The sequence below is a fragment of the Podarcis liolepis genome (assembly GCF_965112155.1).
Source record: "Podarcis liolepis genome assembly, chromosome: 6".
Classification (NCBI taxonomy): Eukaryota; Metazoa; Chordata; class Lepidosauria; order Squamata; family Lacertidae; genus Podarcis; species Podarcis liolepis.
Genome location: NC_139559.1, coordinates 18,906,753 through 18,920,866, shown reverse-complemented (window position 1 = coordinate 18,920,866; position 14,114 = coordinate 18,906,753). Strand labels below are relative to the sequence as shown.

The following is a 14,114-nucleotide window of genomic DNA, read 5'->3' as shown; positions in this document are numbered from 1 at the left end:
ACCACTCAGCAACTGTTGTTTCCACAGAGACCATAGTGACCAGTCCCCGTAATACTATAACACTCTTTTTCTTCTGTCCCACCTCTGCTGACATCTGGGCTGTAATCCTGTGCACACACATCTTGCAATAAATCTCACTAAAATCAGTGGGAATTATTACTTTCGTAAACAGGTATAATTCAGGTTGTAAAGCACTTAACGTTTGTCATAAAAACACGATTGAAAACTTAATTGATTTGGAATTGGTTTCAGATTTAAGGTCATTTTACCACATTATTACCAACCTGATTTTTTGTAAGTGAAGGATCCCACAATCCAACATCTTCCCATGTAGTGTTTTTCAGATAGAAGTCATTGGGTTCAAACTGCTTAAAATCCTGCAACAGTGGAAGATTTACAAAAGCATAAATAGAAATAACAAACCGCAGAATGATTGCCTATTCATTTCTTTAGATCTTGAAAATTCAAGAAGAATTATTAAGGTACCAAAAATTACAAATAAAAGGGCTCATTAACAGAAAACTTCCCAGGGAGTATAATTTTTACTAATTAATGCACTTATTATTTTTTTATTAATTAAGGGCATGATACAACCACTTCAATAGAAGACAGGTACTTAACAGTCCTTTGAAATGAAGATGACTTTAAATTGCTTAAATTTGTCTGGCCCCTGTTCGCTTCCCCCTACAAAGTCAGTTTAATTTTTTTATGCAATCTATAAGTCATACAGATAATCACATATGAAAAATTATTTGAGGGAATGAGCTTGCCAGACCGTATGAGCAAGTAAGTATTTGCAGGAGCATAGTTTACTGTATTTTTCCGTGTATTGGACAAGGTTTTTTGACAGAAAAATCATGTCAAAAAACTGGAGTAGTCTAATATAGTGTTCCCCAACCTTGGGCCTCCAGCTGTTTTTGGACTACAATTCCCATCATCCTTGACCACTGGTCTTGCTAGCGAGGGATGATGGGAGTTGTAGTCCAAAAACAGCTGGAGGCCCAAGGTTGGGGAACACTGGTCTAATACATGGATAGTGGCAAAACTGAGTCTCCCAAAATAGGGGCGAGTTTTATATATGGGGGGCGTCTAATAGACGGAAAAGTACGGTAGTTTGTGTGTCGACAGGTTATTTGTACTTTTAAGTAAAAGGCGTAGAAACAGAAAGAGTAGTCTCTAAAAAGCTAGGCTCAGTGGGAACATTACTGAGAATGCTCTCCAGAAGATCACAGAGCATGAAGCTGCTCTCACTGCCAATCCTTCTCAAAAGGAGAAGGCATGAGCACTAGTTCCCTGGCCAGAGGGCTAGAATCCTCCTAGATCTGTCCTGTGCAGGAGCAGAATCTATATACCAGACTACAAAAAATAGAAACGATTGTGTGAAAAATCACAGATAACAATGAAATTTCAGCCCACATTTTTCAAAATATGCATTTAGTGTTTGTCCAAAAGCAAGAGTCATGTGGCACATTGAAGACTGACAAATTTATTGTGGAATAACTTGTCCAGTATTTCATGCTTAAATTGGTCCCAATGAAATCAATCATAGCTGCTTCTAAGTGCTGCAGTTGTGAACACTAAACAGACATGTGTGCATTGTTGTTTATTCTATTACTGATAAATTGGGCATTAACATCAACCCATTTTGTTGGTTATATGCAAAAACCACACGCACCCATTTAAATGAAGTAATCTAAAACTTTGGTAGTAGCTAAACAAGAGAATCTAGTATTACAGCTGCATGGTTTTGAAATACGTAAGTCAGATTCACAATTCAGTAGATGGGGGGGGGGGGAGACTCGAAGGGCTACAAGACAGTGTTCATTTTTAGCCCAATGCATTTTGGGGAAAAAATCATGTCTCAAGGGCAGATTTTAGCAACAATTCTAACATACAAAGGATACTGCAGTAACCCCTGGTGTGTCAGAACTGTTGATAAAAACATGCCCTCCAGCAAGGTTTTCCAAAACGTGTTGGGCTTGCAATAAGCAGTATTCTGTAGCATCTCCTGTTTTCTCCCTCTCCTTTCCTGCCTGCTAGCCGTACCACCTCAGTTTCACAGTTGGTTTTCCACCCTTCAGTAGGCAGAAGAGGTTCTCCACTGCAGAGGGAGAAACTGTTTGAGGCACGGGTACTACATTAGTAGACTACCACAGTTAATGCTGTGATATTTAACACAGAGAGACCATCCTTTTGCCTTGAAACTACTCCTTGGGAGTTTCTTCAGCAACACTCCTTGGACCTCTTACCTACGAGGCATCTCTGAAGGAGCATCTCCACCCTTATCGTTCTGCCCGGACACTGAGGTCCAGCGCCGAGGGCCTTCTGGTGGTTCCCTCATTGCGAGAAGCAAAGCTACAGAGAACCAGGCAGAGGGCATTCTCGGTAGTGGCACCCGCCCTGTGGAATGCCCTCCCATCAGATGTCAAAGAGATAAACATCTACCTGACATTTAGAAGACATCTGAAGGCAGCCCTGTTCAGAGAAGTTTTTAATGTGTGAGATTTTAGTGTATTTTTTTGTCTTTGTTGGAAGCCGCCCAGAGTGGCTGGGGAAACCCAGCCAGATGGGCGAGGTACAAATAAAAAATTATTATTATCATTATCATCATCATTATCTCCCTATAACAAGTGCAGCATGTGACGGAAGTTCTCCATCCAGAGGCCAACCAGTGTGTCTTGGTGGCACAGACTGAAACCAGTCAACGCCAACCTTTCCCATAAAGATACCAAGAAGTGGTTAGGTGGGAAAGCTCCATTTCTCTCTGTCTCTCAGGAGATGGCTCCCTTGGTGGGGTGGCAGCCAAGCAGATAATCACAGTTTTTGGCTTGATAAGTGAGTACAGCCAAGAAGCGAAAAACTCACGCCACTTTTGTAATACCAGTCAATCACTGTTCTCCTGAAACTTCACTTCATTTATAATATTCCCAACGGAAGATACAGCCCTTCAATTTAAACTGCAACCCAAGAGTTCAACGGAAGATTGTACTTACTTCTATATGCTCTTTACAGTATTCCAAACCAATGTCACTTAGTATTTTTTTCACAGTTTTCCGGGCTTTTCTTAAACTGCCAAGGTTGTTGACAGGAAGTTGGAACATAGTTTCTACTGGGAGGGGGGAGAGAAGAGGGAGGGGGAGAAAATAATTTACTGAAAACGTTTTGTCCCAAAGCGCTTGAATTCAGATCAAAAAGTCTGTTATCACTCAATTTTCTGTTTATATTTATGCACTTCATATCCCTCAGATTCTAGGCAGTTCAAAATAAACTGAGTTGTTCAGCCATCTTGTTTTCAAAGTTGAGCCAGGTAAGTAAACTTTAGAAAAAGTTTTTTAAAAAACCAACACCTTACAGGAACAGAGAATATAGTATCCAGATTTGGTCTAAAACGCACACATCCAACTTTATGACCAATAGTTGCATACCCACTCTCATGTGGAAAAGTCAAATTCATCCCAACAAAAGATGCTACTCTAACAAAAGGTCTACAGTTTTTGGCTGGCTTTGCTGGCCAAGTCAATTGTTTACATGTTTTTACATGCACATATAATACACAGAAATTAAAGACAACTACAAAGGATGGAATTCAATGTTGTGCTAAGGGGAACGTCAGTGCAAGCATTGCAGTGCACTCTTTCTGGGAGTTCGCCCTCCCCTCAGAGCCAGACTTAGTAGATGACCCCAGCCCAATGTCTTATTGGAAAAGTATAAAAGCCAAAAATTGTAATCACCAGCTCTTCTCCCTTAGAAATGGGAGTTTGCTGGCTTGAGGAGGGTGGCCTTTCTGGAGGGAAGGGGAAAAGGTTCCCAACACACAACTCACCTTTCCCAAGAGAAAGGGCCAATGCGGAGAAAGAATCAAAGGCACCTTCAGAATTAATAATAATAATTCAATTTATATCCCACCCTTTCCCCTTCCCTTGTCTGCTCTGTAAAATACAAGGCTGGATATTGCTTGTTTTGTTGCCTGCATGACTCCAGACAGCTGATGTACAAGCCTTGGCCTTCCTTCCAACTTTGGAGCTGGGAAGGTGGAAATGACAGCTAAGCAATGGCCAGGATGATCTCAGCCTACTTCTGCAGGTCTGAAGCTGCAAGGAAGTTGCGGCCCCTTGTCACATGCGCCTCGGTAGAGTCCCACACTCGCCGTGGCAAACAGAATGGCTGGTGCCCAACGTTAACTCTTTTCTATGTCATGATATAGTTTTCCATTTTCATGAAGAACACATAAATCAGCTCACACCATTACCCTCTTCGTCAACAGGCTACGTTAGCTCAGTGAAATTGCAGTGTTCGTTTTTTCAGTCTAGTGCATGAAGGAAGCGGGGCTATGGGCACACAACGAAGAATGGCAGACAGGCCAGTTTGACTGATAAATATGCTCAGCTCAACAATGAGCTCAAGAGAATACCACCTAGAAGATCAAAGCAACAACCAAACAACAAAGCGTTTGAACCTCAAAATCCAAATGATTGTGAATTCAGCTCTTTCTTCTGAAATGTCTTGTTTAGAAACCAGTAGAAAGTCCAGGGATTTCAAATTACAAAGTTTATTGAAACTTATTTCTTAATAGTACAACACACACACACACACACACACACACACACACACACACACACACAATTGCAGCAGTACTCACTCCTATGTACACATCCCACTCCACTCCCATAACCCATACAGCATTCTCATAACTAATCAACAACTTGGCTTTTTCAAACTCCATCAGAACCTTAAATCTGAATTTCAACTGCTTCCATCTGTATCCGAGCAATACTTACAACTTAAAGCAGTGGCTTAATCTTAATTCCCACTTTGGGCAGAGTTTTTAACATTCTTGCAATTGTACCCTAGCATTTGGCTGCTGAAATATATTGTGCCTGGAACTCTTGAAGTTATCTAGCGGTGAGGAGATGTGATTCTTATTAAAATGTTTTGTGGGTTTTTCTGCTCTTTTGTTTGTTACCCTGGGCTCCTTTCTAAGGAAGGGCAGGATAGAAAATAAATAAATGCATCAGCTGTCCCAAGCATATGACAACTGCTAAAGTTGTTAAAATATCCTTCTATGAGCCCATAGAATGATGCATTTGAAGAATGTACAGTGGTACCTCGGGTTACAAACTCCGCTAACCCGGAAGTAGTGCCTCGGGTTACAAACTTTGCCCCAGGATGAGAACGGAAATTGCGTGTCGGTGGCAGTGGAAGGCCCCATTAGTGAAAGTGCACCTCAGGTTAAGAACGGTTTCGGGTTAAGAACATTAAACTGCTCCTTAGTGGACCTTATGTCTTAATGCAATTATAAGGAAATTGAGAAGGTATTTGATCAATATCAGGTATGAATAAGCACACACAATAGACTTTCTGTGTTAAGAGATCACCACTTACCATAATTATGACAGTAGCTGGAGGATGGCGATTTACAACCTACTGTTTGTACTTAGGGTTGTGCATACAATTACAATTGAAGCAAAAACCAATTCTAGAAAATTTGTATCCTCAGGAGAATAAAAATGTATATTCTATTATCAAAATTGGGATTGTTTGCCCTCCCAATTGCTAACAGAAGCTTCAGAATTAACACACAAGCCCAATAAACATTCAAAAGTTGAAAGAGCAGAACGCAAATCTATCTTTTGGTTCATATTAAGTGGAGAAACAAATATATTTTGTTTCTACCATGCAACAAACCAGCCAACCCTCTTAGTGTACCTGACTTGCAATATATTATACAGTTCATCCCTATTGTTCATATGCCTGTGTCACCCATGAACTAGTCTCCCAACAAACATTCTGGGTGGAATTCACCCAACCAGCCCTATCAGTGGAAGCACTGCTCAAGGACTTCCACTTGTACAACTGGGCTGCCCCCTCCCCTCTTCCCCCAACACACCCTCCAAAATTTGCTCAGGGGGGCAAGAACTCCCAGCTCAGTGCAGAGAGAATGGTTAGAGGAGCGTGACATTGAATTCCACCCACTATATTCAAAGAGTGCAAATAATCCAGGATGTGCAAGATGCACACAATGGCTTGCTCCCTGAATTCCCAACATATGTGCCCTCCTTTTCTCACTGCCCAGATGCAATATTCCCAGCAGCTTGCGGCAGGTAGGAAGATGTTATTGGATCTCAGTGCTCCAGGAGAGAAGGCTTAAACCTCTCCCTCCCTCCACACTAAGACACTGGGGGAAGGATAAGTACGAGAGACTAAGCTGGGGAGTAAGTGGATGGGGGGAGCCCAGGCCATGCCTACTACAGCCATGTGGCCCATAGCCCACCACGGCATGAAGTCTTTGGGGACAAGGAAATTGCCCACCCCTATTTTAGTACAATTGATGAGGATCAATTTTGATTTTTAAAAGCCAAAGGGCTGTCCATTATGTATGTGCTTGCGTGTGTTTGCGAACAAGCCACCTCTGTGCTGCCCTTGTAATCTCATTCTTATAGCTGGCAGGATTGAAGGTTTTGCCTGGGGCATGTAGGAGATATTTTATACTAGGTTGCAAACATTAAGACCTCCCACAATGCACCTGCAGAATCTGGTTCATTCAAATTATGAAGAAGTGCTTATTTTGAAAAGCAGCTTGCCTCAAGCTAGAACCACCTGCTAGGCAGATGTATGCCCACTCCTGTTAAGATGCCCCCTGCTTTCCAGATGATCGTCTTCCAAAGCAACTACTCTATTCCGAACTTAAAAATGGAAAGCGCAATGCTGGTGGTCAACAAAAGAGGTTTAAAGACTGTCTCAAGGCAAATCTAAAAAAATGTAGTATAAACACTACGCAAGGGAGAAACGTGCTAAGAGGAAGGCACGCTTGGCAAATCCACACCGTGATCAACTCCCGCCCGGAAACCAATGCTCCCACTGTGGAAGGATGTGTGGATCCAGAATTGGCCTCCACAGTCACTTACAGACAACTCAGCAAAGTGCATTGTTTAAACACTAGCAAGTTCTGGTGAACTTTGTTTTTAAACCACTTGTAGCTACTGGTCTTTGTAGAGCAGGGGTGGGGAGATCTCAAGCCCCGGGATCAACTGCAGTCCTCTTCATCTGCCCTTTGAAGCTCTCAGTGAGTCACACTCCTCGCTGCCTCTGCTCCACCTCCCTCAAGTGTTTTCACCTAACGCAACAACACTAATGAATGACCAGTATTTAGGGCATCTTCATACAAAACAGGTCACTTCCAAGAGCATCTTTGGCCAGGGCAGAAACAGACATACAGAACGAGACCACACTAAATAAGGTAGCTTAGGATTTTGTGAAGCACAAAATCCACACTTGACGGAAGAATTCTGACTATCTGAGCTTCTGAACACTCCAGTAAATGTTTAGTTGTCTGGTAGATTTTGTACTTATCAGCAAAATTGTAGTAACTTTCTCTCCCCCAACCCTCGTTTTCGGATTTTTAAATTTTTGTTTGGGATTCTATCCTGCAAAACTGAAGGACTAACCCCCCCCCCCCCCCGGAAAAAGCTGTCATTACATGGCCATTCTGGGAAAAATATTGTGCAACCAATTGCCTAATGAAGCAGGTTCCCATGGAATACAAAAGTGTTTCCCATTCACAGTATAAGTATCAGCTCTACCTTATTATAATTCTACCGCAATTAAAAGATTATACACTTGCACATGAACATCTCATTTGTGTGAGAATGTATTAATGTTCTTGATGTGTCTGTAATTCAAACACACTGACCATCTGGATAAGAAGTGAGCAACCACATTCATAGTGATCTGATTAACAAAGGCCAAATGCTTTAAAAAAAAACCCAACCACCACCTTAAGATGCTGGAGTCAGTGAAAAAAGGAGCTGCTTTATTTTTGTGCTCACAAAAAGTTATGAGGGCATAAGGTCACTTCATAGCATTCAGCGGATTTAGGATTTTAGTTCACGTCTCATTCTGGTTGTGAGTACAGTGGTACCTCAGCTTAAGTACTTAATTCGTTCCGGAGGTCTGTTCTTAACCTGAAACTGTTCTTAACCTGAAGCACCACTTTAGCTAATGGGGCCTCCCACTGCCGCCGCACCGCCAGAGCATGATTTCTGTTCTCATCCTGAAGCAAAGTTCTTAACCTGAGGTACTATTTCTGGGTTAGCGGAGTCTGTAACTCGAGGTACGACTGTACTGTGATTTTCATCCCAGCACAACTGGAGAGAGAAGCATCTTTACCTTCACGGAGCATTTTGCTAATAATGATACAAGTTCACTTGTGAAGAAGGTGGTTGGTTTCACTGAATTTGATTGGTTAAAAATGACCTATATTCACAAAGTGCAACTGGAAAAGATGAGTTACAAAAGCAATAATAGAATCACAGAAGAGACCCCTACAGTCATCTAGTAAACACCCTGCAATGCAGGAATCTCAACATGTGGTCCCCAATCCAACTTGAAACCATAATGGACCCAGCTTAGCCTTGAAGCAACTAAAATAAAATAAAATAACTGTTCGTCCTATGCAGATTTCTTCACTACAGGTTATGTTACAATTCCAATCTAGAACCCAAAATCTTTTTCCATATGACTGAAGAATCTTATGCTACCGTGACTGCCTGAAATCAACTCTTCTCTGAAAATAATACAATGCATTCTCTGCTTAGAATTCTAATCTTGCTTTGCAAATGCTCTTGAAGAATTGAACCAACAGCAAAATTATTAGACTCCCAATTCTTCTCAAATATTTATTTAATACACTTTGATGCAGCCTTCAAGGTAAAACAAACTGGCTGGTCAAGAAGAAATGCCCTCAATAATTGTTACCAAGCCTGGAACTGAACTCCAGGTAATGTAAGCATGATGAAGAAAGGGATTAGCAGGGAAGGGAGAACTGAGCAACAATCGGACAGGCTTACCAGGTCGCCAATCTTTTGGGATCAGCAGGTACATTTTGAATTGGAAGGCAGCGCTGTGACTGCTGGGGATGGGGTTAACGTAACAGAAAACTAGAGAGAGTGCAGTCACTGCTGCTGCTGCCCCACCTTATGCTTCCTGTGAGAAGTCATCAGTGTCCTGCTCATCCTGACTGTGGCAATCACACAATATTGATTACACCCAGAGCCACACCCTGATGCTGTCCATTGCTGTTTAATATCAGGGTGAATTCCCCAGGAGGAAAAAAGTGCACAAGGTGGCTAACCCACTCCTCCTCACACACGCTAACTGTATACATACACACCACAGACACACAAGTATCTCTCTCACACACACACTTCACCACAGGAGGGGAGAGGGCTCTTGGGCTCAAATCCTGCTTGCGGGTTTCCCACAATGACTAGATAGATCATTGACCTGATCCCACAGGCTCTTTTTTATGTTCACATTTATACAACCAAACATGCATCTCTCCCATCATAATAGGAAGTGCCTGTTGTTGTTATATTATTATTATTATTATTATTATTATTATTATAATTATTATTATTATTATTTCAAACCCCACCCCCAGCAAAAACACACAAAGGCCTGCAACCCGGAGCTTACTGAGCTGGAAATCCCTGGTCTAAGTGATGTTGAGAGAGACAAATATCCTAAATACAAATATTCTGAAGAGGATTTAAAAGAGGCTACAGCCACATCGGGGAAAATATGGAGGTTATAATACAAAGCTCATTAGGTATCTCGTTAATGAGCTTTGGTAGTAAAAATTGGGGGGGGGATAAGGGGAAGAATTTAAAAGAAAACTACCATCATAATGGTGTTATGTGCCCATCATGCCCATATTTGTAGTATCATGTTGCTGTATCTCAAGTACCAGAGTGGAGAAGGGACAAAGTGGGGGGGGGGGGAGAGACTAAAAGAATCATGAAGAGGGAAAGTTTACAATAAAGAGACTATAAGGTTTTCCTTTTGATGCCCGTGCATTTCCTAATTCCAGTGGAGAATGCTTTTGCCCTTAAAATGAGGGACAGAAAATGGGACAGTGAAACTATCCTCTATTTCTTGGGTCAGTAATATTTTAAGGCTAGTGCTAGAAGTGGAAAAGAGGGAATGATTATGGGTTGCATATTAAGACTGACAGAACTATGTGGAGTATAGCAGGCCTTCCCAAACCTGGGTCTCCAGCTGTTTTCGGACTATAATTCCCACCATCCTGGACCACTGGTCCTGCTAGCAAGGGATGATGGGAGCAGCTAGATATTTAAGTTTGGGAACCCTGTAGTATAGAAATGACTTCTAGCACCTCAAAATATTAGAACTCAGATACTTAAAAGGTTGGAGTCAGTGAGCTGGCCTAAGTGGACCTTTGATCTAATCCAGCAAGGCAACATTTAAGCATCATAAGTAGCTTCACATGGAACTAAAACAAGAGGAAGTCCATTTGACTAAAGCAGCTCATGTGCAAAGTATGTTAGGCTTTTGGTCAGGGATCAGAGACTACTATTTTTCCAATAATTCTCTCTAAGAGATCAAATATCAGTATTTATCACCCTAGACTGCTGATTTCTGCATCTTCTCCAGGACCCATTTGAAAAAGAACCAACCTTTAGACCCATAAACAACTAGTCACATACTTCTTTGTAGCTGCTGAAGGCAATGAGTTCCCAGAGCCTTCCTATTCCTGCAAGTTCCTCTTCTGCTACAGTTCCTGTACCTTATGACTTCTGATAGAAGAACCATTAATGCTGCCGATAGTGAATCAGAATGAAACATTGGTCTGCCAACAAACATGGCTGTGTGTGACATTCTCAGAGGACACCCGGGCAAAATGAGGATGTTACCATCAGCTAGTGAAGAAGGCCCAGAAACAAGTGCTGCGCTGAAATCTCACCTCCAATTTCCCAAAACTGTTCTTCCTTTGTGAAAGAGGACCATGTAGGATTTTGAGCTTACCTTATCGTTACAAGGTGGCAAGAGTGGTAAGTGGTCCCACTTCCCCACTGTATAAATTTCTCCAAAACTCCACAGCCTTGCTGGCTGTCCATGCTTCCTGATCTGAAAAAAATTCATGGCAGGAGACAGTCTTCCCCTAACCTTTAATTAAAGTGCCAGGACACAGGAGGGCTGCAGAGTGCAGACTACAGTGGTACCTCGGGTTACATATGCTTCAGGTTAAGAACTTTGCTTCAGGGTGAGAACAGAAATCGTGCTCCAGCGGCGCAGCAGCAGCAGGAGGCCCCATTAGCTAAAGTGGTGCTTCAGATCAAGAACAGTTTCCGGTTAAGAACGGACCTCCGGAACGAATTAAGTACTTAACCGGAGGTACTAGTGTACTAGAAAGATGTTTTGTAGAATGACACTAACACCCTTTGGCCAACTCAGATAACAGGCAAGTTTAACAAAATCCCTACACCCACCGCCCAAAGAATTTCAATGAAATCTTCTCTCCTCTGTGATAATTTTCTAATGCAATTTCTTTTCTCATTAATTCAAAGAGAATGTTTGAAACAATACACACCTTACCCAAGGAGAAACTGATTCATCTGAAGAGGTGTATGGAAAAGTCTAAGCAGCCTACCTACCTCATCTGAGGACTGAATAGTCTCTTAAAAATACCCAATGAGGAAAAAATATTGAGGGTCAGTATCTGCTAATGCTGAGAAATATTAAGGTTTGGGAACGGGAGGCCATCAAAATTCCCAGAGTGATAAACTCAAGTGGTAGAAATAATATAATTGTAGTCACCATTGTTCCATAAAAAACCATTCAATTTCCTATTTTCTAGCTAATACTACTGAAAGAGCTACACAAATTTACAGTATTAAACTTTAGTCAAATTTGTGTGAAAACTCTCTAACAGCACATTCGGCACACAGGATCTCAGGTAAGCAAAGCTAAGAATCATAGGATTGTGCAGCTGGAAGGGGCCACAACCCTGAGTTGCATAGCTGAGTCCTGATACCACCATGAGCATAATCAAAGAATTGCAGAGTTGGAAGGGCCCGCAACAGTAATCTAGTCCAACCCCCTGCAATGCAGGAATCTTTTGCCCAATGTGGGGCTTAACCCACAACCCTGAGATTAAGAGTCTCATGCTCTACTGACTTTGGTCTTTGGTTAGGATCTTGGAGAGATGCTACCAGTCAGAGCAGAGAATTCTGGGCTAGATCTATCAGCAGATCATTCATTATCTCTGTACTGAAAAGAAGTGCCAGTCTTTCTTCAAGCCATCTATTCTAGGTTATGGCTAGTGCTGGGCAGATAACTCTAGCATCTCCTCTTAAAGAATTTCAGGTAGCAGTGACTGGGGAAAAACAAAGAGAACTACAGTCAATCAGAGCAAGGAAATACTGGGCTAGATGGATCAATGGTCTTAAAAATACAAGGCAGATTCGAATGTTTCTTGAACTGGCAATGTTCACCACATCAACCACCATTAATTTATACGTTTCAACATTATTTTTGCAGTTAGACATGATCTTATGTGTATTTTCAAGACAACTTCAGATAATGGGTTGTAGCAAGGATGTCTCCATAGATCTAAATGAGATGGCTCATTAAAAGTAGCCTCCTTCTTTACAGACCATCTCAGGTACTAAAAATGGCAGTGGTGGTTCTGGCACCCTCAAGATGGTGGTAGCCCTAAAGAGAGCATTCTCTGTGGCAGCCTCAAAACTGGAGGACTCCTTCCCCCAGAGGAGTGTCTGGCAATGCTGAAGATGCTCCTCTTTAACCCTGGCTTTTGACACCTGAGATGTTTATTTTCAAAACTAACCCTACTTTTTTGCAATTGTTTAATTGCATGTTTTTAAACCACTTTAAACTGTATTTTTAATTGTTGTAACCCATCCCGGGACCTTATTATAATTAATATTTTTTTAAAAAAACAACAGAAGGAAAAACTTTTTTTTAAAAAAAATTGCACTTTAAAAAAACCAGATCACTTCAACAAAATAGTAGCCTCGGGTAGGTAGGCTGCATTGTCTGAAATAGTTCTGAGAATTCTAGCTTCATCGGATTGAAATGAAGCATCTTGGGTAATGGCTTGGTTCAGCTACTTGTCTGTCATGGAACATTCCTGGTCAGAAAAGCTTTAAAACACAATCATCACACAATGCCAAGGGAAAATGGAGCTGTTTTTAAGACAGGTAGTTATAACAGCTACAAGGCCATATACTAAATGATTTCTCAAAAACCACCTAAGTTTCAATTCAATTCCTATTTAAAATGTTGTTCTGGCACCATCCAGGTCCAATTAGTTCCCACTGGGAGGAATCCAATCTGTAATCTTGCATTCACAGAAAGGCTTTTGATCCAGCAGAGGTGATCCAGCTAACAGGAGAGCACAGGAGATTTCTGCTGATTTCGCCCATTCCCCTGCTGCTCTCCATACCACCTCCCAACATGTTCTGGATGGCTCCCCCCAACTCTGTGGTGCTGATTTGCAGGGCGGCGGCACTGCGGAGTCACAGGCAAGGGAAACTTGGCAGAAGGCGCCCTGACATATTCCATTAATAGATGCCTCCACTGAACCAAAAGCCCTTCCATGCGTACAAGGGCACCAACTGGATTCCACATACTGTCTTTAAGAGAGGTCAGGGAGACAATTATTTTGAAAACGTTGAAGCAACGAGTGGAAATTAGTACCTTCCTAGAATCACAGAATTGTAGAGTTGAGGAGGTACCTCCAAGGGTCATCTAGTCCACCCCCCCGGGCAATGCAGTAATCTCTAACAAACAGACCTCCATCTAATTTGAAACCATACCAGTCTCTGCTTAGCTTTGCAAATGTGCTAGCAGTTTTATTGTTTCAAATCTAGGTCCGTATAGCCGGGAACAAGCATGTAAACACACAAATATACAAGAGTTTGCAGATTTCCACTTATATTTATTCCTGTATAGAGGTCTTTCATTTACAAAAGGGGAAATCAAAACTGAGGAACTTGCTCAAAGTCACAAGACAGTAGATTTTCCCTTTGCTTTGCCAGCTGCAATGTCTTGTAGTCAGTTTGTGGGCACCGTTTTAAAGAACTGGTTTTAACCTTCAAAGCCCTTAACACAGGGGTGAGGAATCTGTGGTCTTCTAGATGTTATGGAACTCCAGCTCCCATCAACTCTAGCCAATGTATTCAAGAGCCAGGAATGATGCCAGTGGTAATCTAACATCTGGGGAGCCAAAGGCTGTAATGCCTAACAGCCAGGCTGCTTGAAATATCATCCTTTTCCCAAATATACCTACCCAA

The 14,114-nt window shown here is 41.8% G+C and overlaps 1 protein-coding gene across 16 annotated transcripts in view; it reads right to left on the bottom strand.

Annotated features, from left to right (window-relative positions):
• ADNP (activity dependent neuroprotector homeobox) overlaps nucleotides 1-14,114 on the bottom strand; it is a 44,196-nt gene that overhangs the window by 8,701 nt on the left and 21,381 nt on the right. For 7 of the 16 annotated variants that reach the window (XM_083507920.1, XM_083507928.1, XM_083507927.1 and 4 more), the window contains 2 exons: nucleotides 2,994-3,109; nucleotides 285-377 (listed from right to left, as the gene is read on the bottom strand). In XM_083507920.1, the coding sequence (XP_083364046.1) occupies nucleotides 285-377; nucleotides 2,994-3,101 (201 nt within the window). In that variant the 5' untranslated portion in view covers nucleotides 3,102-3,109. Of the gene's footprint in view, nucleotides 1-284; nucleotides 378-2,993; nucleotides 4,566-4,609; nucleotides 6,310-14,114 lie in introns of those variants that run through there. The other 9 variants (XM_083507919.1, XM_083507930.1, XM_083507931.1 and 6 more) reach the window with 4 other exon arrangements.